General features: G+C 39.4%; 1 protein-coding gene across 1 annotated transcript; it reads right to left on the reverse strand.

The window, feature by feature from the left end:
• Positions 1 to 592: 592 nt before the first annotated feature.
• Positions 593 to 19,579, reverse strand: LOC5566544. Its single transcript, XM_001650889.2, has 4 exons — positions 19,012 to 19,579; positions 7,692 to 7,826; positions 991 to 1,123; positions 593 to 920 (listed from the first exon to the last, which is right to left on the reverse strand). Exons 1-4 carry the CDS (start codon positions 19,160 to 19,162, stop codon positions 851 to 853), a joined length of 489 nt encoding a protein of 162 aa, XP_001650939.1. The 5' UTR covers positions 19,163 to 19,579; the 3' UTR covers positions 593 to 850.
• Positions 19,580 to 26,898: the final 7,319 nt, after the last annotated feature.

Here is a 26,898-nt window from a genome sequence, read left to right on the forward strand (position 1 = left end):
TACATTCGGACGAATGCTTTTCGGGGAAATGCTATAGATTCTACTCTCCAAGCCCTGGATGAACTAGAACCACAGTGTGGAAGAGAACCGAATGTGAGAACTCCCCCGCCACCATAACCATATCGCTCATATCCCTTTCGAGGGAGGATGGTTGGTTCGTGAGGGTGATGAATGAGAATGAGAGAGAGCCCGCGTTACTCCCACGAGTGTCGTGAGCGAGGGTGACATTGAGTCAAGGTTTGTATTTGTTGGGGCTTCTTTATGGATAAGAACCTCTGAGCATCCAAACAAATCGTTTTCATGGGAACCCGTTGCTCTTTTTGTCAGGGGTGGTTTGATAGATGGCAGTTGTCAGTGATCCAATAGTAGGAGTGATAATTAGAACCTCGTTGTTCTAATGAAATAGATTGAAGGCGATTTCGTTTGATTCAACAGTTGGGACAGAGAAAAGTTTTTTTTTCTCAATTTCCTCAATTACAGTTTTAAGAAGATTTGGTATAAAAAAGGTGAAAGTATATTCTAACAAATATAAAACATAGATCACTTCCATAGGACCTTCCATCAAATTCGCAGATAATGAAAACACGCACAATTATACTTGTCCAATAGTTATCCTAATCAAATTCATAAATTTGAACACTTTATTCAGTCAAAAGTAGATGCCTATTAATCCCAATTAACACTAAATTTGTTAGTCAATTTTGAAACCCTAATCCAAACGAGCAAATTTTTATCACTACAATCTACATCTAACAAAAACTAACGGCCCAATAAGTTCCTCCAGTTGTGACTACTCCATTCCGTGGATCTCCGTATACGTAGGCTCCACTCGTCTGGGATCGATCACACTTCACTTCTTATTCGGGCGGTACTTGGCTTCAGAGTTGGCTATCTCCGAAGCGGCGCATGCAACAGCGAAACTGTAAAAAAATACAGATTTGATGTTAGTTCAGTGAAATTTTTACTAATTTCATCATTTGCTACACTTACGGCTGCTGCATGCCGAAGTACTGCTCGTTGGAGCCGTTGTTCTTCTTGAAGTTGTGCGGCGAGTAGCGATTGTAGAGGCCCCAGATGCTGTTCATCAGCTTATCGCTGTACTTGACCGGCGTGAGGTCAAGCGCTGCAAGTAGACGCGAGAACAGAGTTTTTTTTTTGTTAGTGTCGGTTAGAATAATGATGGGGCGCAGGCTTGATGAGTAGGGTGCGGCTTATTTTTCAAAAGTTCTTAAAATCAAAAGTTCGTGTGTTTTTTTTTTCAATTCAAATCACATACAAAAAAATCTCAGAGTTTGAGCCAAAAATATTGAGATTTAGAGCACAAGTGAATTTAAGGTGAATTTTCACAACATGATGTTCAATGAAATTCCAATGATTTGTATTTCTTCCTACCAATTTTGAATCTTTGAGCATCAATCTTTAAAAAAAAATCATTTTCTTGTTCTTCTTTCTGGCGTTACGTCCCAACTGTGACAGAGCCTGGTACTCAGTTAAGTGATCTTATGAGCACTTCCGCTGTTGTTACCTGAGAGCTTTCTTTGACTGAGTTGCCATTTTTGCATCTATGTATCGTGTGGCAGAGTGAAATCTAATCTATGACAAGTTATTTGAACATTAAATTGCCTAAAATTAAAACTAGCTTTACCCTATTTTTCTTTATTTTACTTGAAATATTAACTCCATGAAAACTCAACAGATTAATTCTTTCAAAGATATTAAGATAGAATAAATATCGTTTTGACTTAGTAACCAGTGCGTATAGCTCATGAATCTCTTAAAAAGATAAACTTTAGAGACCTCTTGCTTGGAAAAAGATACCAAGAAGAGACCAAATGGGAACAAAAAAACAAATAGGAACCAATAACAAAAAATAAATACCAGAAGACAAAAGTTTGATTCCTCATAAAATCTGATTCTAACATTCAAAGAATAATATTAATGTTTTTATGTAATTCTAGGAATAATATTTTTTATCACGGTTGATATCTTTGTCTAAGAATAATTTTAAGATTTTTTTCAATGATTTTCTCTAAGAATTTCAGGGAAAATTGATTCAGGTATTAGACCCATGCTTTTGGTTTCAGGTATTTGACTCTGAAAATTCCTTCAATAACACATAAATACTAAATTTAGTATTTTTAAGGAGGAATTCTCCAAGAATTTCGTTACAAATACCTACAATAATTCAAACAGGAACAGATGTTTAGCTTAGGAATTCAATAAGAAATTTCTCCACAGATTTTTTTCCACGAAACTCATCAGTTCTTTGAAAATTTATACTTTAATCCATCTGTTTGTTTGAGGGTAAAAAGTTTGGAAACAACTTAAATTACACTGAAACTTAAAAGGCACAAATATCGCGATGAAAGCATCCAACAACAGTGAACTTTTTATTTTGGCTTTGTGCACTAGCAGAAAGCTTAAAATAAGAAGATCAGAAACGTTTGTCAACTATTTCTCCAGTTTAGTGCCTTCGAAAACGAAAGTAGGGGCACAAGTCGGGCATTGTGACGGCCATCTTTGGATTCCGAGTTGTTTCACCTTAGGATTCCCGATTTGAGCATTATCGAGAATTCAACCAGTAATTTCTTGAGATTTGAATCAAAGAATTTCTTAGGATTTTCTATAAAAGCGTAGTTTAGGATTCCTTTAAAATTTCAAGCAAAAGTTTCTGAAAGTAGACTTTATGGAAATTTACAGCCATTCCATGAAAAATCGATCTAGTGGTACGATGATATTCTATGCCCAGGGAAGTCAAGGAAATTTCCATTACGAAAAGATCTTGGACCGACCGGGAATCGAACCCAAACACCTTCAGCATGGCTTTGCTTTGTAGCCGCGGACTCTAACTACTCGGCCAAGGAAGGCCCCTAGGCTAAGGATACACGTGTTTTGAACGATTTGATTAGGGTGACCATTACCGAAATAGAGTGACCAAAAAAATCGCGATTTTGCAAAAAAAAATTATTTTTTTTTTTATATGAGCCGCTTGACCGATTTTCAATTTTCTTGGACGGAATGAAAGCTAAAGATTTTGACTTTTCATGAAACATATAATATTTAACAAAAAATGCTTTAACGCGAAAACAATAAAAAAAATCCGTTTTTACGTGGATATTGCTGTTTTTATTTTTTCTTGATAGTTCAGAAAATTTTACGTTTGCTGTCAAATTTCCAGCAATGTATGGTTTTTTGACACTTATATTGAGCTGTTCGGTAATCCAATCCGCATGGTTATTAAATTAATTAACTCATTACGCGTGGTAAAGATGGACAAATTATGGGTGAAATTATGAAAAAAATCCACGTGCTCGGCTGGGATTTGAACCCAGGACTCTTGTATGCTAGACGAGCGCTTTACCAACTAAGCTACCGAGCCACTTGGTGACCCAATAACTGAGTTGGTTACAAGTTTAGAATTCAAATCCCTACAGACCACGCGGACCCCTTTCATAACCAATATCCATCCATCTCTTGTTCCTACACACGCGGAGCGAGCGAGTGCGATTTATTTAGTGTTGAAACTGTTTGCCTATCGTACCTACATCGCTTCCACAACAACTGTATTGTGGAAGAGTAAAGATGTGGGAAGGCTATCAACGTGTCGTTCTCACTCAAGTGACGACATGACTACTACAGAGAGGCAGTACACTCTAATATAAACTGACACTTATATTGAGCTGTTCGGTAATCCAATCCGCATGGTTATTAAATTAATTAACTCATTACGCGTGGTAAAGATGGACAAATTATGGGTGAAATTATGAAAAAAATCCACGTGCTCGGCTGGGATTTGAACCCAGGACTCTTGTATGCTAGACGAGCGCTTTACCAACTAAGCTACCGAGCCACTTGGTGACCCAATAACTGAGTTGGTTACAAGTTTAGAATTCAAATCCCTACAGACCACGCGGACCCCTTTCATAACCAATATCCATCCATCTCTTGTTCCTACACACGCGGAGCGAGCGAGTGCGATTTATTTAGTGTTGAAACTGTTTGCCTATCGTACCTACATCGCTTCCACAACAACTGTATTGTGGAAGAGTAAAGATGTGGGAAGGCTATCAACGTGTCGTTCTCACTCAAGTGACGACATGACTACTACAGAGAGGCAGTACACTCTAATATAAACTGACACTTATATTGAGCTGTTCGGTAATCCAATCCGCATGGTTATTAAATTAATTAACTCATTACGCGTGGTAAAGATGGACAAATTATGGGTGAAATTATGAAAAAAAAATCCACGTGCTCGGCTGGGATTTGAACCCAGGACTCTTGTATGCTAGACGAGCGCTTTACCAACTAAGCTACCGAGCCACTTGGTGACCCAATAACTGAGTTGGTTACAAGTTTAGAATTCAAATCCCTACAGACCACGCGGACCCCTTTCATAACCAATATCCATCCATCTCTTGTTCCTACACACGCGGAGCGAGCGAGTGCGATTTATTTAGTGTTGAAACTGTTTGCCTATCGTACCTACATCGCTTCCACAACAACTGTACTGCCTTCCCACATCTTTACTCTTCCACAATACAGTTGTTGTGGAAGCGATGTAGGTACGATAGGCAAACAGTTTCAACACTAAATAAATCGCACTCGCTCGCTCCGCGTGTGTAGGAACAAGAGATGGATGGATATTGGTTATGAAAGGGGTCCGCGTGGTCTGTAGGGATTTGAATTCTAAACTTGTAACCAACTCAGTTATTGGGTCACCAAGTGGCTCGGTAGCTTAGTTGGTAAAGCGCTCGTCTAGCATACAAGAGTCCTGGGTTCAAATCCCAGCCGAGCACGTGGATTTTTTTCATAATTTCACCCATAATTTGTCCATCTTTACCACGCGTAATGAGTTAATTAATTTATGGTTTTTTGTTTTTGAGATATATTTTTTTGAAAATAGAATAAAAGTCATTTTTCATCGGCACTCGCTGTAGTTCTCAGCGCATTAGATTTTTTATTTAAAAAAAATCATAACTTTTGTACAGCTCAACCTATTTCATGCAAATTTTTTTTTAGTTTTTAGTTTTTTTTTAAGTTGAAATCTTAAGCTTTTATATTTTCTTGGAAATCGGTTGCGCTGTTCAAAAGTTATGATTTTTTTTTTTCAAATAAATTTGCTAATGCGCTGAGACCTACAGTGTGTGCCGATAAAAATTGACTGATTTTTTTATTTTCAAAAAAAAAATCTCAAAGACCAAACATACTGAAAATTTGTCAGTAAACGTAACGTTTTCTGAACTTTCAAGAAAAAATAAGAACAGCAATAGCCCTTTTTGTCCCGAGGCCTTCAAAACATGAAAAAACACGTGTATCCTTATTATTCGGGTAAGGAACAAAATATCTAATTTTCACGGAATTTGGTGACCCATTAGATCGGTTTTTCATGGAATGGCTGTATATATGAAATTCCTTCTAAGATTCCATCAGAAATGCATTTTTTTTTTTGCATTAAACTTGATATAATTCGAAAATGGCTATTTCTAAAGAAGTTATCAAGATAATCATCATGGTCAGGATAGCTTCAAGATGCCTATTGTACAATTTTGACGAAAAAAAAAACAATATTTTGAAAACCGACCAAAAGCGATTATTAGAAAAACTTTTTTATTAGAAACTAGTGGTCCCGGCAAACTTCGTCTTGCCATCAAGTAGGCTGTTGAAAAACAGTATGCAAGTCCCGTGTAGAAAATGTCAGATTAGTTTACTCCCGTTTTCCCCACTATTTTTTTTGGCACAAACACGTCGGAGCCCTGGACGAATTCAACAGTGAAAGAATCATGTAAGTCCAATCACCCGTTCTCAAATTATTTCGTGACATACAAACATCATTCCATTTTTATTTATATAGATTTCTCCATCATGAAACTTTGTCCCAAACATCTGTTAACTATCAAGATTCTATGGTGAAAATTTAAAAAAATATTAAAAATAGGGTTTTCGTGTAATTTAAAATTTAAATTTAATTTTTGAATATTTCATGAAAAAAAAAATTCAGTTTGTACATTTTTCTTGTAGGGTTAACTACAACTTCTTCATAGAACATTTTTCTTTAAAACCAAAAATTTCGGAGTTTGAATTTTTATTTGCATGTTAAAATTCATAGCCATTTTAAAAAAAATTACTCTTGAGTCGAAATGATCGATTTTTCTATGGAAAACATTAAATCTATCATACTGAAAACATGTGCAAAATTAACTGCAAATCGAAGATGGTCGAGTTATGTGACTGAGCGATTTGACATGGAATTCGTCTGTAGGATTCATCGGAGGAAATACTGGAAAATTTTTTGAAGAATCCATGGAGATTTTTCTTATAAAATTGCTACAGAAACGTTTGGAATAACTCCTAGGAAAATATCTGAAGGTATTTAATGAGGAGTCATAGATCGAATTTGTGGAGGAAATTTGTTAAAAGATTCCGAAGATTCCTCCGTGGAGAAAATTTCAAACAATTTTTGGGAGTAACCGGGGATAAATTCTTGATGAAATGTACATGAAATGATTGGAAAAATAATAAACTAAAACAATGTAGAAAGTCTCGTATGATTTCTTAAAAAATCTTTAAAAACTCTGGAATAAAGCTTATTACTAGAGTATTACGATTGATACCACTCCATGACCCTGGCTTTGGATTGACTTGCACTCTTATTACCCCACCAAACGCTGCAAAATTAAAGTAAAAATCTCTGAAATAAAGCCTTTTTGATTTTGTTGGAAGAACTTGTCATGTAGGCATCTTTGAAAAATCTCCTGCAACTTGTTACAACTGAAGAAATTGGTGGAAGATTAAGTGAAATCCTGGAAATGTCTCTGGGAAGAAATATCAGAGTCATCATCCACGAATTACGTAACGCTTGCAGGGGAGAGAACGGGTAGACTACAACGACGTTCGCGTGAGGAAGCAAAAAACCATTCTCCTTACGTGTGAAAATTCAGAACCCTACTCCTAATGCTTCAAAAACTCAACTAATAATATTCCCACATAAACCAAAAGCTCTTTATTTGAAACCTTCAAGTAGACATGTTGTCACGTTAAGAGGGGTTCCAATAAATTGGTCAGATGAAGTTAAGTATCTAGGGCTCATGCTAGATATGAATTTAACTTTCGAAAATCACATTGAGGGCATTCAAGCCAAATGTAACAAATATGTAAAATATCTCTATTCCCTTATTAAAAGAAAATCAAAACCTTGTCTTAAGAACAAGCTTTTGATCTTCAAACAAATTTTCAGCCCAGCCATGTTGTATGCTGTACCAATATGAACTAGCTGTTGTAATAGCAGGAAGATAACTCTGCAAAGGATTCAAAACAAAATGTAGAAAATTATTCTGAAGATCCCTCCTTGGTATAGTACTGATGATAATATCCACTATTAAAAGTTTGAAAATGTGTTATAACAATTTTATCCTTGGTTTTTATATATATATTTTTTAAACAAGCCGCACCCTAGTGTCCAGCCAAGTTGGATGAGTAGGAAATGTAATCAATCTTGGCAACAATGTTAGAGCGTTTTTTTCATATGTATTGCAATAATAATTGTTCTCGCAAGGAGGTTCGGTGTGTGTTGCCAAGCGCTGAAATGGTGATACCACGTGATACGGGGAGTAGATTTGGGGCTATGACGCATTATCAATAATGATAACAGGGAGGAAGAGGAGCGTCGTGGCTTAAGGTGATTCACTTACTGTTGTTCGTGTAGCGCGGTGAGTCCTGCTTTTCGGTGCTGAGCCGTGCCACAGCGAGGTCCTTCTCATTCTGTGGTTTGCGCAGTTTGTGCACTGCGAAGGCCGATTGGGGAAGGCAAGCCATTTTGTTGCACTCTGGAAATGGAGGAAATCAGACGGAAGTAGATTAGTGCAACGTGATCATTGATACAACGTGAGGGAGGTTTTAGGAATTCCTGTAGGGATTGTTGCAGGAACTAATCAAGAGATTGCTCCAAAACTAAGTAAATGAAAATCTGAATTTAGTACTATACCACTTAATTCCACTAGAGTTTGTATCCTCTGACAGATACGAGTATTTCAACCTCAACTGTAAGGCCGTCTTCAGTATCGTATATTAGACTCTAGTATACGACACTAAAGACAGCCTTACAGTTGAGGTCCAAATACGTGTATCTATCGAAGGATACAAACTCTAGTGAAATTAAATGGTATAGTACTAAATTCAGATTTCCATTTACTTATAGGTTTTCCACTAAACAGTTCGAAGATTTAATAACTTCCAAGAATGTTTTCAGGAGTTCCATCAGGAACTCCATCTGAAAACTTTTGAAGATTCGTATTGGCTATGTCTCCTGGAACATCTCCAGAAGTTCATTGTGGTGTACCTACAAGAACTTCATACCAAAAGGTTTTCCTGGAAGAGTTCATTCAATAATTCTATGAAACAAAATTCACCTTGGAATGCAATAGTAGTATCTCTGAATGTTCTAATAATTTTATCAGTTATGTATTCAGTAATACCACTGGAGATTGGCTTTCGTCGCTCTAGAGATTTTCCCATGAACTTTTCCAGCGGTCCATTAAAAAAAAATAAATAAATTACATCTTGGAATTGCTGCAGAAATTCTATTAGGAAATTCAGCAATTTTTTTCCAAACCACTCCAGCATTTCTATCAGACATTAGTTCCTGTTTTGCTCTAGGAAATCTTCCTGATATTTTTCTAAGAAATCTTTCATGGATTTATCTCAAAATTCTTTCAGGAATTCTTCTTGTAGTTATTCCCCAGAAACAATTTTGAAACTTCATGGGGATTTCCTATAAAAAAAAGTATCCAGAAACTACACCAAGGATTTCAAGCCGATCAAAATGATTCAGCCATAACCCTCATTGAAATTCGTGAAAAAACGAATGTTGAAAGGACAATTGAAATTCTACCAGACTAACAGGGAATCATTGTGCGATCTTTGTGAGATCTACTAGCGTAACCAGTGATCTCATGACAAATTGTGAGGAAGACACCTATCAAATTTTCAGTACAACGACTGATTTATTTTTTCTAAACATGCCTTGGAGCACAGCCCATGACAATAGGCAAATATTTTCAAAGCTAAACGATCAGTTCGACATCTTGTGGCTTGTAGAACAACTGGTTCTACAATTTGTGAAGGAGCACACATTTTACCGTTTTTCTCGGAATAGTTATTTTGTAGACGATCAGAGAGCATTGGAAAACATGGTAAACTTTTTTTCCATCGAAAATATACAGATCCGGTCAGTGCTCATGTGCGATTAGTGGGATAAAATTGGAAAATCGGTGTTTGGCAACATAGGTTATAAACTTCCGGATTCTTTGTTAGTGTTTAAATTTGATGTGATATCACACGGATCGCCAGAATAATTATTCAAAATGATTATGCCAATGCAAAAAAGTTCAAAAATCGATTGATACTTGATTGGTTGAACAATTTAATTTTGGGCGTAAACAAACATTTTCAGTGACATTTCTCTCGTTCTCCCCTAGCGAACTCTATGACGGTCCACCCGGGCACCCCGGGCACCCCAACCCGGGTGGTAAGTCCCACCCCGTCAATAGCTTTTCCGGTACTCTCAGCTCGCCCAACTCCATGGTACCTGGAGTGCCTGTTAGACATCACATGCAACGCTACCCAAATCCCGTCGAAACTTCACCGTCACCGAATACTCCTTCAATACCATCGTCAGGGTTTTCCGAAACATCCTTCTCGGATAACCGGTCCCAGCGGATAGACTCCCCCTCTGGGCCCCACGGGCACTTCAACCCGTGTGATAAGCCCCCCTCCGTCATTAGCGGTTTGACAACCAGGCCTTCCGAAACTGCCAGCTTGACCACCAATGTTGCAGCGGCAGCTCATTCTCAGCACATCAACCTGGGCGGCAGATCCTTTCTACGGCAAACTTCTCAGAACTCCAGCGGAACCTCATCGATTTCCCGAACTTCTTTTCCCACGCCAACTCTGCCAAAACCAATTACCTTTCTCCTTCAATGGAACATGATTGGTTTCTATAATAACCTCGCAAACCTCGAACTTCTAGTTCATGACACTGCACCGTGGTGCTTAGCTCTGCAGGAAGTGAACAGGGTATCGGTTGAGCAGCTCAACCGCTCGCTTCGTGGCCAATATCGTTGGACTATGCTCCGTGGCAGTAACTTGAGACACTCAGTCGCCCTGGGTGTATTAACGTCGATCCCTTTTGAGGTCCTCAGGCTCGACTCAGACCTACCTGTTGTCGGAATACGCCTTAACGGGCCTATCAGGGTTTCCGTTTTAAACGTCTATCTCCCCTGCGGAACCTTACCCAACCTGCGTGAGCGGATTGATCGAATCCTTGAGGTGATACCCGGACCCACCCTTTTCGTTGGCGACATGAACGCTCATCACCCTATTTGGGGCGGGCACCGCTCTGATGCCAGAGGAATCTCCCTACAAAATATTTTCGAGGAACATGACCTTATTGTCCTTAACAACGGTGCAAATACCTTCTTTAACGGGCATACCTCCTCAGCCATCGACGTAGCTGCAGTAAGTCGCTCCTTCGTTAACCGTTTTCAGTGGAGTGTGGACTCCGATATGTACGGTAGCGATCACCATCCTATTCGAATAGGCTCATGTGCCTCCCCGCCGGCTTTGGCCCGTCGGCCTAGATGGATGTACGAGAAGGCAGACTGGAACGAATACACTCAAAGCTTTCGCTATCTTTCCCGAAATCATGCACCCACCAACTTAACCGATTTGGCCAAAGTGATCCACAATGCCGCGGAATCATCTATACCTCGTACTAGCAATCGACCGGGCAGGAAGGCTCTACACTGGTGGACGGATGACACCAGAAAAGCAGTCAAATCTAGGAGGAAAGCACTACGCACGGTCAAGCGTATTCCCATTGGCCACCCTAACAAGGAGAATGCAATTAACCTATATCGGCGGCGACACATGGAATGCAAAAGGATAATCGCGGACGCCAAGCGTGCCAGCTGGGAAAATTTCTTGGACAGCATCAATCCAACACAAACTTCCTTTGACCTCTGGAGCAAGATAAATGCTCTCAGTGGAAAGCGTAAAGCAACACCACTTACACTTCAAATTCAAGGCTCTGATGTTTCGGAACCTCCAGCAGTAGCAATGACTCCAGGCGAATATTTCGCAAAGCTAGCAGCCATCGATAGCTACAGCGATTTCTTTAAACGCCGTATTCAACCAACTCTCAGTTCTGTGGCTGATTTTTCCGTTCCTGATGATCATGATAACGCGCCAATCAACAATCCATTCACTCTCAGTGAACTAATATTCGCAATCAAATGTAGTACCGGTAAATCTGCTGGTCCAGATGGCATCGGTTATCCTCTCATAAAAAATCTTCCTCCTTCCGGCAAACTACAACTCCTGGATCTCATCAACAATACATGGCTCACGGACAGTTTTCCGTCAGAATGGAGCGAAAGCCTTATCATCCCCATACCGAAGACTAACAGTGACTCTCGTGGCCCATCCAAATTCCGGCCAGTTGCACTCACGTGCTGTATGTCAAAGGTGATGGAGCGGATGGTGAACCGTCGACTGAAACAGTTCCTGGAATCTCATGACCTCTTGGACCATAGACAACATGCCTTTAGAGCAGGGCACGGGACTTCAACCTATTTTTCCCAACTCGGTGACGTCCTACATACGGCTTACTCCAGTGGCTTGCATACCGAGATCGTTTCCCTAGATCTATCGAAGGCGTTCAACCGGATATGGGGTCCATTAGTTCTCCGTCAACTAGTTCAATGGAATCTATCAGGGCACATCATGCGTTTCGTGCAGAATTTTTTACAACAGCGTTCCTTCCGAGTCCTTGTTGGTGACTTCCTATCCGACTCATATCGGGAAGAGACAGGCGTTCCACAGGGATCCGTGATAGCAGTCACCTTATTTCTGGTGGCAATGAACGGAGTGTTTAGCTACCTTCCCAGTGGCATATATGTATTTGTATACGCTGACGATATCCTTCTTGTCGTTAGCGGTAAAACACCAGTTCGTGTCAGAATTAAAACCCAAGCAGCTGTCAACGCGGTATATAAGTGGGCCTCTGCAGTCGGCTTCGAGCTGTCCGCATCGAAAAGCGTTAGATGTCATGTGTGTCCATCTAATCATCGTAACCCCGTCCCAATTATGGTCAATGGGGCAGTTATTCCTAACAAAAAAACCGTCAAGGTGCTTGGGGTCACTGTGGACCATGGGCTCACCTTCCGGCATCACTTTGACTCGGTGAAGCAGAGTTGTCAAACCCGGCTAAATATAATCCGGACGATCTCACGCCCCCACCGAACGAACAATCGGGCAGTGCGCTTCCGGGTTGCGCAAGCCATAATCGATAGCAGGCTAACATACGGGTTAGAACTCACTTGTATAGCGTTAGACAGACTCGTTAGCACTCTCGCTCCCGTATACCACGGGTATATACGCATAATATCAGGGTTGCTTCCTTCAACTCCGGCGGACTCAAGCTGCGTTGAAGCAGGTCTTCTTCCCTTCCGTTTTTTCATTTACACGGCTGTCTGCAGAAAAGCTGCCGCTATTACCGAAAAAACATCCGGAGACGACAGGATTTTTATCCTATCTGAAGCGTGCAGAATCCTCCAGTCGGCCGCCAACGTGGACCTCCCCCCAGTGGCCAAGGTTCACTGGTACGGAGATATTTGTTGGCACTCATCGAAACCAAACATAGACAACGCAATTGCAAATCAGTTTCGCGCAGGTGACAATTCATCGTTTCTTAGAGCTACCGTCCTCGATTGGCTACATAACAAGTATCCCAGTCACGAAAAACGCTACACCGATGGGTCACTCTCGAACCTTGGCGTCGGTTTGGGAGTTTCGGCCTCCGACATTTCACTAAGCCTTAGTCTTTCTCCTATATGCTCCGTTTTTTCCGCGGAAGCCGCTGCTATTTTCATAGCAGCCACCATACCATCCGACCGACCAGTATTAATCCTTACAGATTCAGCAAGCGTGGTTTCTGCCTTGCAATCTGAAAGGCCCACACATCCATGGATTCAGGGGACGCTAGAGAATGCTCTGCCGAACACAACCTACGCATGGATTCCCGGACATTGTGGGATACCCGGAAATGTAGCTGCCGATAACCTCGCCGGGACTGGCCTTTCTTCTCCTCGTTTCGAAGAAACGGTTCCTTTCGATGACGTCAAAAGGTGGATTACGAAAACTTTCAAGAACGTATGGGGTACTGAATGGGCTCAGTCTTACTCTCCGCACCTGCGAAAAATCAAACTCTCAACCGAAAACTGGGTTGATTGTCCTCTTCTCCACGATCAACGAGTCATCTCCCGCTTAAGAACCGGGCATACGCGGGTTTCTCATAACATGGATGGACGTGGTCCTTTCAGACGGATGTGCTCAATCTGCGGCGTTCAGAACTCCGTCGAGCACTTTATATGTACATGTCCGCAATACGAATCAGCCCGGAGATCCTTCGGAATTTCGGGAAGTATCCGCAGCTCCCTAGGAAACGACGCGGCCACCGTGTCAACTTTAATAGAGTTCCTAAAAGCTATCAACCTGTACGGACAAATATGACCCAACACTACAAGCCAGCTTAGTCCGGCTAAGCAGATGTCCACCGCCAAAGTCGGCGGCTATACGCAATTAGGTTATCAAATTTTTCAAAAACAAGGAAGTTTCGCACTATGCGGTGCGCATTCACAATTAGGATATTTCAATTCAAGACTGTCGATGGGTGTTACATGTAAAACAACGACAGGTCGACTGTCCAGTGAGTCAGCTAAAATAGCGTTACTCTGTGTTTGTCGAGACCCCTTGGTTGGGCTCGAAAGAGGCACCCCTTAAGGGTCCTTCTTTTCTGAGGCACCATTTCGGTGACGTCTTCTGACGAGTGTTGAACTAGCTTTAAGTTAAAAAACACTAAAATAAAGAAAAAAAAAAAAGCTCTATGACGGTGGCGAATTATATTTGCCTATGCACAATGGTCCGAATCGACAATTTAGCAGGAAAAAAGTGTTTTCTCTGTTCTCGTCGTTGTCTTCAGAGAGTTGTTTGTAATTGAGTTTTGTATCTTCTAAGAAATATGTTGAAAAGGGTGGCCCTTATTTAAGTTTAAATTAGGACTTAAACTCTTTTGTTAGATGAAATTTGTGGCTGCGCTCTTCCGCAAACTTTCAGAAAATGTTATTTTGTACAACTTTATCGAAGACACTTTTGATCTAACTGTTCACTTTATCTAAGTAAATTGATGTTGAATGTTTCAACTTAGGGTGGACCCGAAAAATCAGTTATTTCGGTCTAACTTTTTATTTTCAGTTCTACGTGAATGTGTCTTCAGAACAGTTGCAGAAGTAATGATACATATTTTTGCTGAGCATGGCTAGTTTGTAAATCTTGTAATTTTGAAGTTACAAGCAAATTTGAGTGAAAAACTATGAAATTTTTAGATGCTCATAACTCATGGAGTTGGTTCGATAAAATTTTTCTTTAGGCGGCATTCGAAAGGCCATACAATAGGCAACTTTTTCTGCAAAAACGTGGAGAACGTAATTTTTGAAAATTGAGAAAATTCGTTTCAAAAATACACTTAAAAAATTCGAAATTCGCCTTTAACTCACAAGATTTTAAAGTTAACGGCGTGCTGCCTTCAGCAAAGTTGTAAAATTTAACTAGATCTACAACTTTTTCATGTGGGACTTTATGGAGAAATGTGAAACAAAAAATGTAGAACTTATAATACGTTTTACTATTAGATAATACACAATGAACACAACGAGAGTGACCTTTTGAAGGCTTGTGTACAAGATAAAGCTCATTTTTCTAAGTTCTACCAGGTTTCAAGTTCAATCACAGTTGAAGATTATCGAATAAATCTTTTATATGTTTGATTTCAGACCTACAAGCGTAGCCAGTTCTAAACAGGATCAATACAGACCCACTTATTTATATCTGTGCTCCACGACAGTTATTTTTTTAAACTCGAAGTACATGCCTGTAGACCTGAAGGTTTCAACTCAAAGTTCTCCTTTTCGACAGCTCTGATCTGTTATATGCCGTAAGTTAATAAAGTTTCTGTTCTGTTCTGTTATTCAATTTTGCAACCTATGATTAAAATATACCAAAAAAATACTATAACAATCTTCAAGATCAACAATCTAAGCAGCCAAAAGTTCAGATAAAAGGGCATATTTTGGCTTAAATAGTTCACTTTTTAAAAAATTAACCGAGCTTCAGTTCACATGAAGTTCATTTACGATGCAAAAATGGAATCATGTTTATTATAAACTATGGGCAAAGTTCGACTTGTTTTGAACTTCCTAGATCTGTTTGTATCCGTTATGTTCCTTTATTCAGAGATATAGTTCCATTGGAAATCACAATCTGCTGGAAGTGAACTTTTAAGTTCACTACTTAAGTAAAGTTAGCAAAGTTTCCAAAAAAAGGCCAAATACTTCTTGAGCTCTTTTCAAGTATTTGTCCAGAAATGGGTTTATAATTTTTCGATAGTTGTCAAATTTTGTTTCCGCGTGGCAGCTCCACCAAGCTCCACGTTGTCTGACCACAACAATTTTTTTCAGATTTTTTGGCATATCAAAATCCAGACAAATAAATAAAAAAACGCGTAAAGAAAATGTCGCTCATTGAAAGACGCAAAACATAATGACAGCTCGCTTTTTACTTAAAATTTGAGAGGTTTCGGTTTGTAGTGCACAACTTGTTTACAAATTGCTTAGGAGACCATGGATATATCCACGGTCTTCTTTCACTGTCGACTTTCTTTTTCTTTTCCGCTCTAAATGCGGGCCGCGTTTACATAAAATGACATTCGGACCAACATCCAGTGAATGAAAGTTCACCGGATGAACATTGAGTGGATGAATGCGCAGCAAAATCGTTCATTTTTGTAAACACAGCCCGCAGTAAAGGTTTTCTTCTCGCTGGAAGTTACAGCGTGACGTCGTCGTAAATTACTTCATTGTGCGAAGCAAAATTACCCTCTTTCATCGGTGGATCATCGGACTAGGTACACGAAAAAAGAACATTTAACGTAATTTTGAGTTAACTTTACCTAAAATTAAGTATATCGATTAGCATTGGGCGATTTTGAATCGATGTTCGGAAAATCAATGTTTTCATTCCGATCAATCGATTTTTTGAATCGATGTTTGGAGCACCCAAAATCGGTTGAATTGATTCTCTTCATTCGATTTTTCGATTCATTCTGTTGAAATCGATAAATATTTCTTAATGAGTTGCTGGACAAGAAAACAAATTTTTAACTAGCCTTGAGGTAGTAAATTTATTCAATTGCTTTTTAAAACTGATTTGATTGAAAGATGTTAAAATCGAATGCAAATGCATTTGGTCTCATTTCAATCTTCATAAATTTCAATTTGCATTCGATTCGAATCGATTCGATGTTTTTGATGTAAGTAAAAGATTCTATGAAATCGGTGAATTGATTCGGCAGTTCAAATGTGAATCGATTCACTAACATCGATGTTCTGGACAAATGTGCTAGTGTTGGGCATCGATTATTCTCTCAACCCAAAATCTCTCGGTATTCTCTCTCTTCCCCACCAATGTTGTCAAAAATAGAGAGAGCGGCTCCTACTCAATGAGGGTACCAAAATGCCAAATTTGGGTTAATGCATCATTCTAAAAAATGGGTTGAATGATCTCAACTTAATTTAAGTAAATTTCTCTTACGGCTCCAAATACAAAATACCTAATGGAGGCCTTTGAAATTTATCCTAATTTGGGTTATTGGGCTCAACTACGGCTTTGCATTGAAACAACTCAGGTTTGAGTAGATCCGCGTAGCCGTGTATTTCTCGGTGCCGGTATTATGGCACGCCAAGTGTTCTCACCGTTCTCACCAGTAAGCGGAATTCTAAATTCACACAGTTTGAGTATGAACCTTTCTCATAAATCTTCAAGAGGTCACTGGTTACGCTTGATTCGAAAATTTTTGAATAACTCTTGGAATAACCTTATTCATCAACTATCAAGTGATCACTAGCACATCTTTATTACAAAAAGATATAATACTCTTTGAGTGTTTCTCATCTTACTTGCTTTTCAGCTCTAAACACTATCCGTTTGCGATAGCTTTTTCTGGAAAGATTCAACATATAGTGAAAGAATCCCTCCCGAGGTTCTTAATAAAACTAGTAATGAATAACTTAGTGCATCTTCCAATACACTGAACAGAATGATTTACGCATTGTATAAAGCGGCTTGAAGCTGTAGAGGTGAATTAACAGTCATTCAGTAAGACCATGCTTAAGGTCACGGATTCGAATCTCACCATTCGAGAATCGTTTCAAGTTACACTTTCCAGGGCATATAGTACCTTCCTTCATGCTTGTCTCACGTTTTATACAAATGTAAAAAATGGTCAATTAGCGCAGAAAACTCTTATGTAATAAATGTGGAAGAATACTAAGCTGAGAAGCAGAGTCTTTCCGTCAAGTTGAAATTTGAGCCTTTAAACTTGATATTTTTATAATTAAAACGGCTAATATGCATTATTAATCGTATTCTGTCCTCACTCTATTTTCTTTTTCTTCTGGCGTTACGTCCCAATTGAAACAGAGCCTACTCCTCAGCACAGTGTTCTTCTCCGCACTTCCACAGTTATTAACTAAAAACTGTATATGCCAATTCATTATTTTTGCATTCGTATATTGTGCGGCAGGTACGATGATACTCTATGCTTTGGGAAATAAAAAAAAAAATCCTTTATGAAAAGTTAGTCAACCGGTGGGATTATAACTCACGACCCTCAGCTTGGTCTTGCTGAATAGTTGCGCGTTAAGCGTCATGGCTATCAGGGCCCCTATCTATCACAGCCCCTAAATTATCACAGCATCCTTAAAAAAAACCTTGTTTCAAATTTACATTGCCTAAGTACAAGTAGTTACTCTCCATTATCTTGAACACATACATTTTTAAATAGATTAGACAAAAGCCCGATTAACTTGAAAAACTACGCCAGCTAAGCTATTCAGTAGAGTTAGTGGACAAATTTCCCCGAAGAGGTTGCGCCAGTGACAAAAAAAATATGATTCAGGTTAGATACATAAAAGGATCGTATATCCCAAATAACTGGTAACAGCATATTCAGCTAAAATGCTGTTCATTCAGCTCATTTTAGTTGAATAATCTGTTATTCAGCTACCAATGTTTCTTAGGTCGTGGATGTTCTTCTTTTCACTGAATGTTGGATCCATAAATACAATTTCCCTGAATTCTCTATAGTTCCAATTAACCTGTTGCTCTGTCTCACTTCTCCAATTGTTTCAAAAAATTGAACTACCCAATTATCTGATATGCTCTCTTCTTGATTCGATTGTCGATTTATTGAAAATATACTAACCACGAAATCGTTGAGACGGAAATCGTTTAATTTCGTTATTTTACTATTGCTTATTTTCCTCGTAGAACACTCTATCACTTATAATCACTCGTCTTAATTCATTTTCCAGCTTTGTGTTCATGAGAATTTAAAGCTTCGTTTTATATTCACCTTAGCATTAACTCAAACAGAACCTGCTTCTCAGTTGAATGTTCTTAGAACCTTTTATAGATTTTAACTGAGTGCTTTCTGTTCCAGAGATTCCTCTGTTGTATTCTTTATATCATCTGTTAGGGCTAATGATTCATTAGTCAAATGATTTTCCATCTCGGAAATAACCTGGAAGCTATTAACTTCAAGCCTAGTTGTTTTCTGCACGATTTTGCTTTAAAGCCGTGCTCGTTACCGAAATACTCCACATTTTTATTTACTCTTCTAAAATTCATCCCCAAAATCAGCTGTTTCCGTATCAGGAACAGACCGTCTAGAAGCTTCTTCTAATCGCTATCAGTCTCAAAAAGGGTCAATAAAGTACAGTGTTTACGTCAGCCCTAATTAGGTTACTACGTTGCCGTTATCTCCCTCTTCCGTAGATTACTTCCCTTCGATTTCAGTTTTACTACATTAACAAATACTTTGCTCATTTCATCAATTACCTCCACACTGATCGAATAGTAAGTTCGCTAGATCGTAAGAATCTTGCCGGTTAACAAGCTGCCTCTGCAGCAGCTCCGCTACCAGTAAATGTCCTTCCTGTGGCACGTCTCTGGAGATAGCGCTTCTCTCGTACCGTTCCAATTTCACCATCCAATTCACCGAGTACCGATCCTCTAATTCGCTTGACTCAAACCGATACTTCACTTAAAGAATCACTCAGAATGTCAATCACAATCAATATCGAAATCACAGCTGTCCGTTATCACCGTGTCCACAATCGGACAGTTTCACTTGATCCCTAGAGATCGATAATGTTGATCACAGTTCAAAAACTCAGTCCAAACAAACCGAAGATGGTTTCTTATCACACACCAATACACCTGAACGGGGAGTTCCTTATCTCCCGCTGATCACCACTGTATATTTCTTATTGTCCTGCTTTTGGCTCCCTGTCGTACAGACCACTACCGGCCTTGTTCTCCGTAGACGAGGACGACGATCGCGCTATCAACTCAGCTGAGCACTCACCGCAACTACTGCTGGTTCGGAATAAACTGAAAGGCTAGCCGCGATCGTGCTCGGCTTTTATTCATCGCGATCGCGGTTAGCCGACCGCGATCGGGATTAGCCGATCATTACCGAACGGGAATCCCCATGTAGTTGTGAGCGATAGGCGATCGTGCGGGCGAGGATCGAACCGTTATCAGCGTTAGGTCGGATGGATGCTGCAAATTGCATCATGTCGTCGTGGTTAGTATGTGTGCGAGGCCCTACGATTGGCGCTTATCAGTGCAATTATCAGTGTGCATGCAGCCACCCAGACGACACCAGACGGATCCCATTATATAGTTTCACATAGTTCCCGATGACAGTGGTGATAGCCTCCAGTTGGTTGTTGGTTAGAAAAAAATATCTTGTTATGAGTTGTTTGTTGCACTAACGCCGGATCACGACGAGGTCGCCCTCAAACGGTGCGGAACGAGTGTTTACAGTTTCGGGATGAACGAGGTCTACAACTTACAGAGCCGTAGGGTGTGACGTCATTTCTGGAAAGAATCCGGAGGGTGCACATAGCTAACCAAGTTTCTATTTATAGTATCAAACAGTTAATCAAATCAGCGTCTAACTTTCTTGCTAGTATTCAAACCTTCATAATCTGGTACATACTTTGTAATAGCCCAGTTCTGTGTAATCGTCATACACAACTCAAACGAACTTACTATTTACTGTAGTACATGGATTTGAAACATCGCTCAAGGTATCTTAAACACCCCTTCCTCTAATTCATACTTCATGCGCAACAGGACAACAGACTGGCTAACTTTACGCTTACCCATGCTCGTTGCTTATTGGCCTTTGATACTAGTAACCTGACCGTTGCTATATGTGCTACGAAATTATCGCAAAAAACGATAACGTCGACGGTCCATTAGAGTGGTCAATCCGATCCGTAGTCTCATCGGTTTACAGGGCTTTTAGCAGACCTTATTCCTGGGCGTCAATCAAAAACCACCAACTAGCCAGTGTTTTCATAGAGACCTAGAAGAGGAAGTAAGGTCTTTCCTACGGATGACTTCCGAGCTCTGGAATAAGGTCTCTGGTTTCCAGTCTGCTTAAGGGGAATCGCCCTAGGGTACGTAGTAGAGGTTCAATAGTGGACTCTGTTGAATCTACACAGATGGTTGTGATGGCTGAGGCTTTTCTAACCGGTGGTTCACAGACCCCTAGGGGTTATGAAGACTCTTCAAAAGAGTCGCGAATCACTGTAAAGGTTTTATTCAATTTCGCTTTGTCAATTAGATGATCGCTGCCAGATATACAGTAACCCACAGTTATGGATAGCACACAGATATGGATCAAAGTTGGATTAAAACTGGAATATCTCGTCAAATAGAGTTGCAATTACGCAGAACACATTTAACCTACGTGAACCATAAATCTGTACAGCATCGTAATCAATTATAATATGCTTAAGCATATTTTCCGTCCGTATAAAATAAAACGTCAACCGTATTGCCAGAAGCGTTGATACATAACTGTGGGACATAGCAAACCATACCACAGTTATGAATCAAAGATAAGACGATTCCGAAACAAACGCCAAAACGTATGCTTTCACTAACACACCACTCGTTTACCTCGCAGACAAATTGCTGTTGTAGTGTTTGAGTCGATTTGATCCATAATACGGAACCTCCTCTCCTACTGATCCACATCTGTGGGGTGGAGATCGTTTGAAATTTGTAACGAAATCGACACTTTTTGGTAAATAACCACGAATATTAAGTTGTATTCAAATAAACAACTATAGCCTGCAGTGCCAGGGAGGTAATTTTGTTTTGTACAGCGTCACCATGTTTTTTAATCATATTTCAATCTGAAAAACGACCTTTAGTTGATCCATAACTGTGGGGTGACTGTAGTCACTAAGTTTGTTTCTTGAGGTTGGATATTCCTACCATATTTTTTATTCCAACCTTTTTGCTAGAAATTTTTGCCAGATTCCTGGTTAAATCCTTGATCCGAGTTATTTAGCAAATTTCGGCGTAATTAAAGCTAATTTTTTTTGAAAATTCTAGACTGATTCCACTTCCACCATACGAAGGGTAAAATGAAGAACAAGAAAGACAGCATGAACTAGAACAATCGGCGGAAATTTTATGCAACGGTCAATGGCGTGCAATACGATACCGAACCATTACCCGCCATATTCTATGATTGAGAAGAGAATTAGCTGCTTAAATACACGGTGAACTATAGCAAGAAACATGGTAAACATGTTGCTCACCGAACAATCAGTCATAGTGGAGTGGATTACAAAGGAAAGCATGATGGGTGATTTCCCAGCTACAGTTTGATGTTACACACTTTTCAACGTATTGACCTATGCACGGGTTCACTAATTTGACGTTTTAGCGGTGCCGTGTTATTTGTGTTACCGTGGAAACCAATGTATTCGGCACCGCTCAAACGTCAAATTAGTGAACTCGTGCTTTGGTTCATAGTGCTATAGTTTGACAGCTGTCTCTTCTGATCAACATGGATGCTTTTCTGGAAAACCCCTTTTATAAGCCATTTTACGAGACGTTTCGGAACAGCTGATCGCCGAAACGGCGTCAATTGACAGGAGACCTGGAATTAAATCCAGCGTGATTTTTAACAACGCCTCATCTTGCCAAACGAAAACATGAAGAAAATGACAAAAAAAAAAGATCCAAAAATGTTTGTTACTGCAACTTCACACCTAGTTATTGTATCAGCTACCTCTTTTTCACCTATATTTCACATAAAAAGGCATTTTTGTGCTCAGATATATTTTAATATTTTTTCTCCATTTAAGTTTTTGCCTGTATGAAAAGCTACGCTAGAAATGCGCACAGTCATCAACCATCATCATCGCCAAAACTGACGACGATGATTGAAAAATCCCAGGTCTCCTGTCATTTGATCTGCTTCGTAAAATGGCTCATACGAATTGTAACCGTCGTTACAAGATTTTTTTTAATTGCACCATGTGATCGAATATTCAAATAGTGTGCGGTAGTATCATACAATTCGACAGAACTGCGAGTGCATCCATCGAACCCTGCAACACCATTTCTTCTGTCAACCAAGTTGACAGTCATCTCCGCATCATCAACTACGACAGATCCTGTTCGTATCTAGAGTATGCATCGGTGACCGTTTCCGAGCTCGTGTGAGTCTAGGCGTGGTGGCTGATTTCTCGGTATCCAGGACTACACAATAAAATATAGTAGGGGTATTCACTAAAAGTCGCGTAATTTATAATTCTGCGTAACTTCAGCCATGAAACTTTTCAAATGATATATTCCTCATAAGATTCGGTGGAATGTCATATGAGATAATTATGATCTAGTTGTCCACAATTCTAGCCACTGCATCGCGTTGGCAACGTCAATAATTTGTGCCAAAATCTGTTTAACCTCGGAATATTGATCAATTTTTCGGGTTTTTGCTGCTGAATTCGGCACTTTAGTAACTTCATACGTATTGATAATACTGATGGTGAACTGAGGCAAATGGTTGGTGCATCAGCAATGTACTTAACGAAAGCCATGTTTGATGTTTAAAGATTCCATACCGGGTACCCCCGTTGGTTTGACCACATTTAATCTGAACACTTTTTAATTTGTACCCCGCTAATTTGCACATCGTTCAGATTAAAAATGGTTCAACCTTCATTTAGCTCATGGAACGAAGTAAAGTGGAATGGAACGCTGTAGAACGGAACGCAGAATCAAAACAAAACAGTGAAAGAGGTGACCAGAAACACGTTTCTAGGGTGACTAGATGTTCAAATTAAAAATGAACCCCGAAGGTTTGCAAGAGGTATCGTTCAAATTAACGGGGGTGTACGGTATAAGACTCCTTCCACCAGGTTATCTGCAGCTGATTCCGATTCATGTGATGGAAAGATAGCCCAGTAATCCCAAGGAATGTCAAACTTTAATTTTATTCTTTAAACGGTTTCAAACCACTGAAGTCAGTTAATTGTTTGTCTTCACCCAATTGTGTAAAGTTGAAAGGCCAAACTATGCCCCAGAGATAATCCAGTCACGGGTTGAAAGTCTCGGACATAATGTTAATAATAAAAATAACTATCATTTTGATTCATATTACGGACACTTAAGGCTTCAGATAAGTACAAATAATTGAAAAACGTATAAATTAAATAGTTCTGTATGAAACCTAAGTGTAATCAGGCCTTACAAACACTTGAGTTTCGAATGCTTGGTAAAGTTTTGGATTTCACATCTTGAATTCACTTTAATAAATCGAAATGTTCATCCTCTTCATGATTTTTATTCCGGACACAAGAACACTTTTGCTTCATATTCCAGACACTTTGGCTCGAATTCCGGACAGCTCTTGAAAAACACCATTAGAATTGTTAAATCATTAATTAAACTTACTAAGTCACTAGAAAGACACCATTACTAGTTGAGCATTGTAAATTTTCATGGCTTGCTATAGAAAATGTTTATTATTAACTTGTGCAAGATCGTGTTTCAGTGCAAGATTCAGTTCTGCCACCAGGACACAAAGTTTCGGTTTGAAATAAACCTCTCATTGGGCTGTGAATTTATAACCGTTTTGCAGCATAAAGTTCTGGTTCCCAGTGCAAAATCGTCTTGTATCCAGCTTTTTCGTATCCGTTTTAAGAAAACAAATTATTTACATTTGACAGATTACCAAAGCGTTCTTGGATTGATAAGCAGCTTAATTTGACAACCCGAAATGTTTCATTTGTATTTTTTCGCAATGTGATGAAAAATTTAGTTAATTATTTAAGCATGACTTACGCAGTGTATTACGCTGTTAAGTAAATACCCCTAGTGTAAGCAGTTAATCGAAATACGTTAGACTATACGTTCAATTTCAGGTAAACCTGGATTAAATATGGACAATTCGTCTACCACAACATTGATTTTTCGTATGGCCTTACTTGTAATGATCAATTTCTCTTCATCGTTACCCTCTTCGCATTATACAAAAAAATAAATTGATCCACATATTTCAGCATTTGACGATAGAGGGTCACCAATTCTAGTTTCATATGCATGAAACATTGCGGAAGTTTATTGTATTTTGCAAAATTATAAGTGAAAGAGAGCATCAATGAAGAGATTCGATAGTCAGATGAGCTCTTATTAAAAAAAAACATTTTCACATTGATTATCTGTTTCGCTTATATTCAAAGTTGATCAACAGGAGTAAAACAATGATTTTGTATTGAGAAAGTTATTTCACATGAATGGTAGATTTACTGTAAGTCAACTAACCAGGACAGATGATGCTGATTAGTTCAATTAGTGAGCCGATTGTTATCTATATTCTTATTATTAGTTATTATTATTGTGGGCTTCGTAGCCGTGCGATTTGTGTCACCAGGCATTTAGCCGCATCGTGCTAGGGAGTGTGGGTTCGATTCCCGCCTCAGGCTGGTAAACTTTTCGTGAGAAATGTTTTCCGACTGTACCACTTGGCGTTGCATGCTAGTCCGTTGTCTAGTGTGGTGCTTCCTTCAAACGGCATAAATGCCCATTGGAAGCATTAACGTGTCAGTGTCTTTTTATTATTTTCAGTATTTTTTCTCTCAAAAACTGTCAGGATTCTCATTAAATCTAGGACCTAATCTTTATAAAAAACATGGTCAGGATTCCGACAAAATGTAGGCAGTGTTTTCGCCGAATCTTCAGCATCATTTACATAGAGTTCAAGAAAATATTTTTCAAATCTTGGGCTTGACTCTGACTCATGAAGCACATTTTTACAGAACCCTGTTCAAGGTGATCTGAAGGATTCTGACATTTTTCAAATTTCTTGAGTAAACATTTTTCACTGACTGACATTTGTTTGAAATGTTTGCTTTGATCGTGTTTCAAAATCAAATGAGAATGAATCCTGCAATGCTTGAAAATGATTTATGGAAAAGCTTCTTTTTTTTCAAACATTGCTAGTTGAATAAATATGCATTCAATCTTCTACTTTTATTGTCAATAATGATGACGGAAATAAATCAAAACATCTAGATCTTTGTTCATTTTAACATGTTGTAAAATGTTTCAATAACTCTTTTAAGAGGGCAGGATCCGTCATTTATTTCGGAATTTTCAAAAGCAGTGTTTCCTTCAAAATCAAGCAAAATTACAGGAAAACTCGCTGTATTCTATTCTCCAACCGAAACACAATGAACACATTTTCATCGAATAATTTTTAGTTTGGAATAGAAAGATTGCTTTTTAAATTTCGATGACAACGATGATTACGATGACGGAGCGTTGAACGTTTAGAAAATAATTTCAATACATCCAACTTAACGACATTATTTCATCTTATTTTACAAAAAAATTGCGTGGTCTATATTGGTCGTGTACTGAATACACGTAGCACGAATAAAGCACGTTTGTTTTACACAGCGTGAATGTGGAGCTTCTAGGGGTGGATTTGAGTACGACCGCTAAAAATACTACCGCGTCGTAAAAATACAACACTCAAAAAAATCTCGTTCGTCTTACGCAGCACGAGCGAAATGGATCAAACCCGGCCATGCGTTGTCATATGATTTCCTAAAACGGGAACCCAACAACTGCACAGCAATGAACTGATTGGAGTGCTTTGCCGAATGTAGAAACGAACTGGCGTGCTTTCGATATTCGTCAACACTCGGGTCCGGTGTTGGTGTCGAACGCAAGCAGCGACACCCGTGGTTTGCTTGTTGCTTTGTGTGTTCATCCGCAGCACTACACCAGAGTGTTAAAATCGAAGCACGTGGTGCTATGGTAATCGATATACCTACTTGCCACCCGTGCAGAACGGTTCGGTGTTTTTGCAGTCGAAGTTACCATTGTAGTTACGAGATAATCATCAAGTTACTAGACAACCATGAAAGACCATAGTTCTTCTGGCCGAAGGCCATCAACGTCAAGGAGGACACTACTGTGGCAATGGTCCTAAATATCAAGGAGTATTCTTTTCATGGTTTAGCAGAGGGCGGCCTTGCCATCGTCCACCAGTTTCATCCTAACGAAGTGCCCGTGCATCCGAACCAACTTCACATCGCTGAAGAACGTCATTCCAGCCCTCTGAAAACCGCTATTTCTCCAAGCATTATGCACCGGTATCAATGCCATCTTGCCGATCGTCGTCAGTGCCTCTTTTTATACATGGTCAATAACGGCGCCGGCCACGTCCTTGCAGTCAGGTGGGATTGAGGAGAGGAATGTTAGTGTGTAACCTTTGCTATTTGGAGACCGTGTTTTCCTCTGCATCTCCACAAAGGTTACTGGGAGGGATGGTTGTTAATGGGGAGGATCGTTGGGTCACAGGATTCAATTTGATAAGCGATTAGACCATGATAAATG

Source organism: Aedes aegypti, chromosome 3 (assembly GCF_002204515.2).
Source record: "Aedes aegypti strain LVP_AGWG chromosome 3, AaegL5.0 Primary Assembly, whole genome shotgun sequence".
Taxonomy (NCBI): domain Eukaryota; kingdom Metazoa; phylum Arthropoda; class Insecta; order Diptera; family Culicidae; genus Aedes; species Aedes aegypti.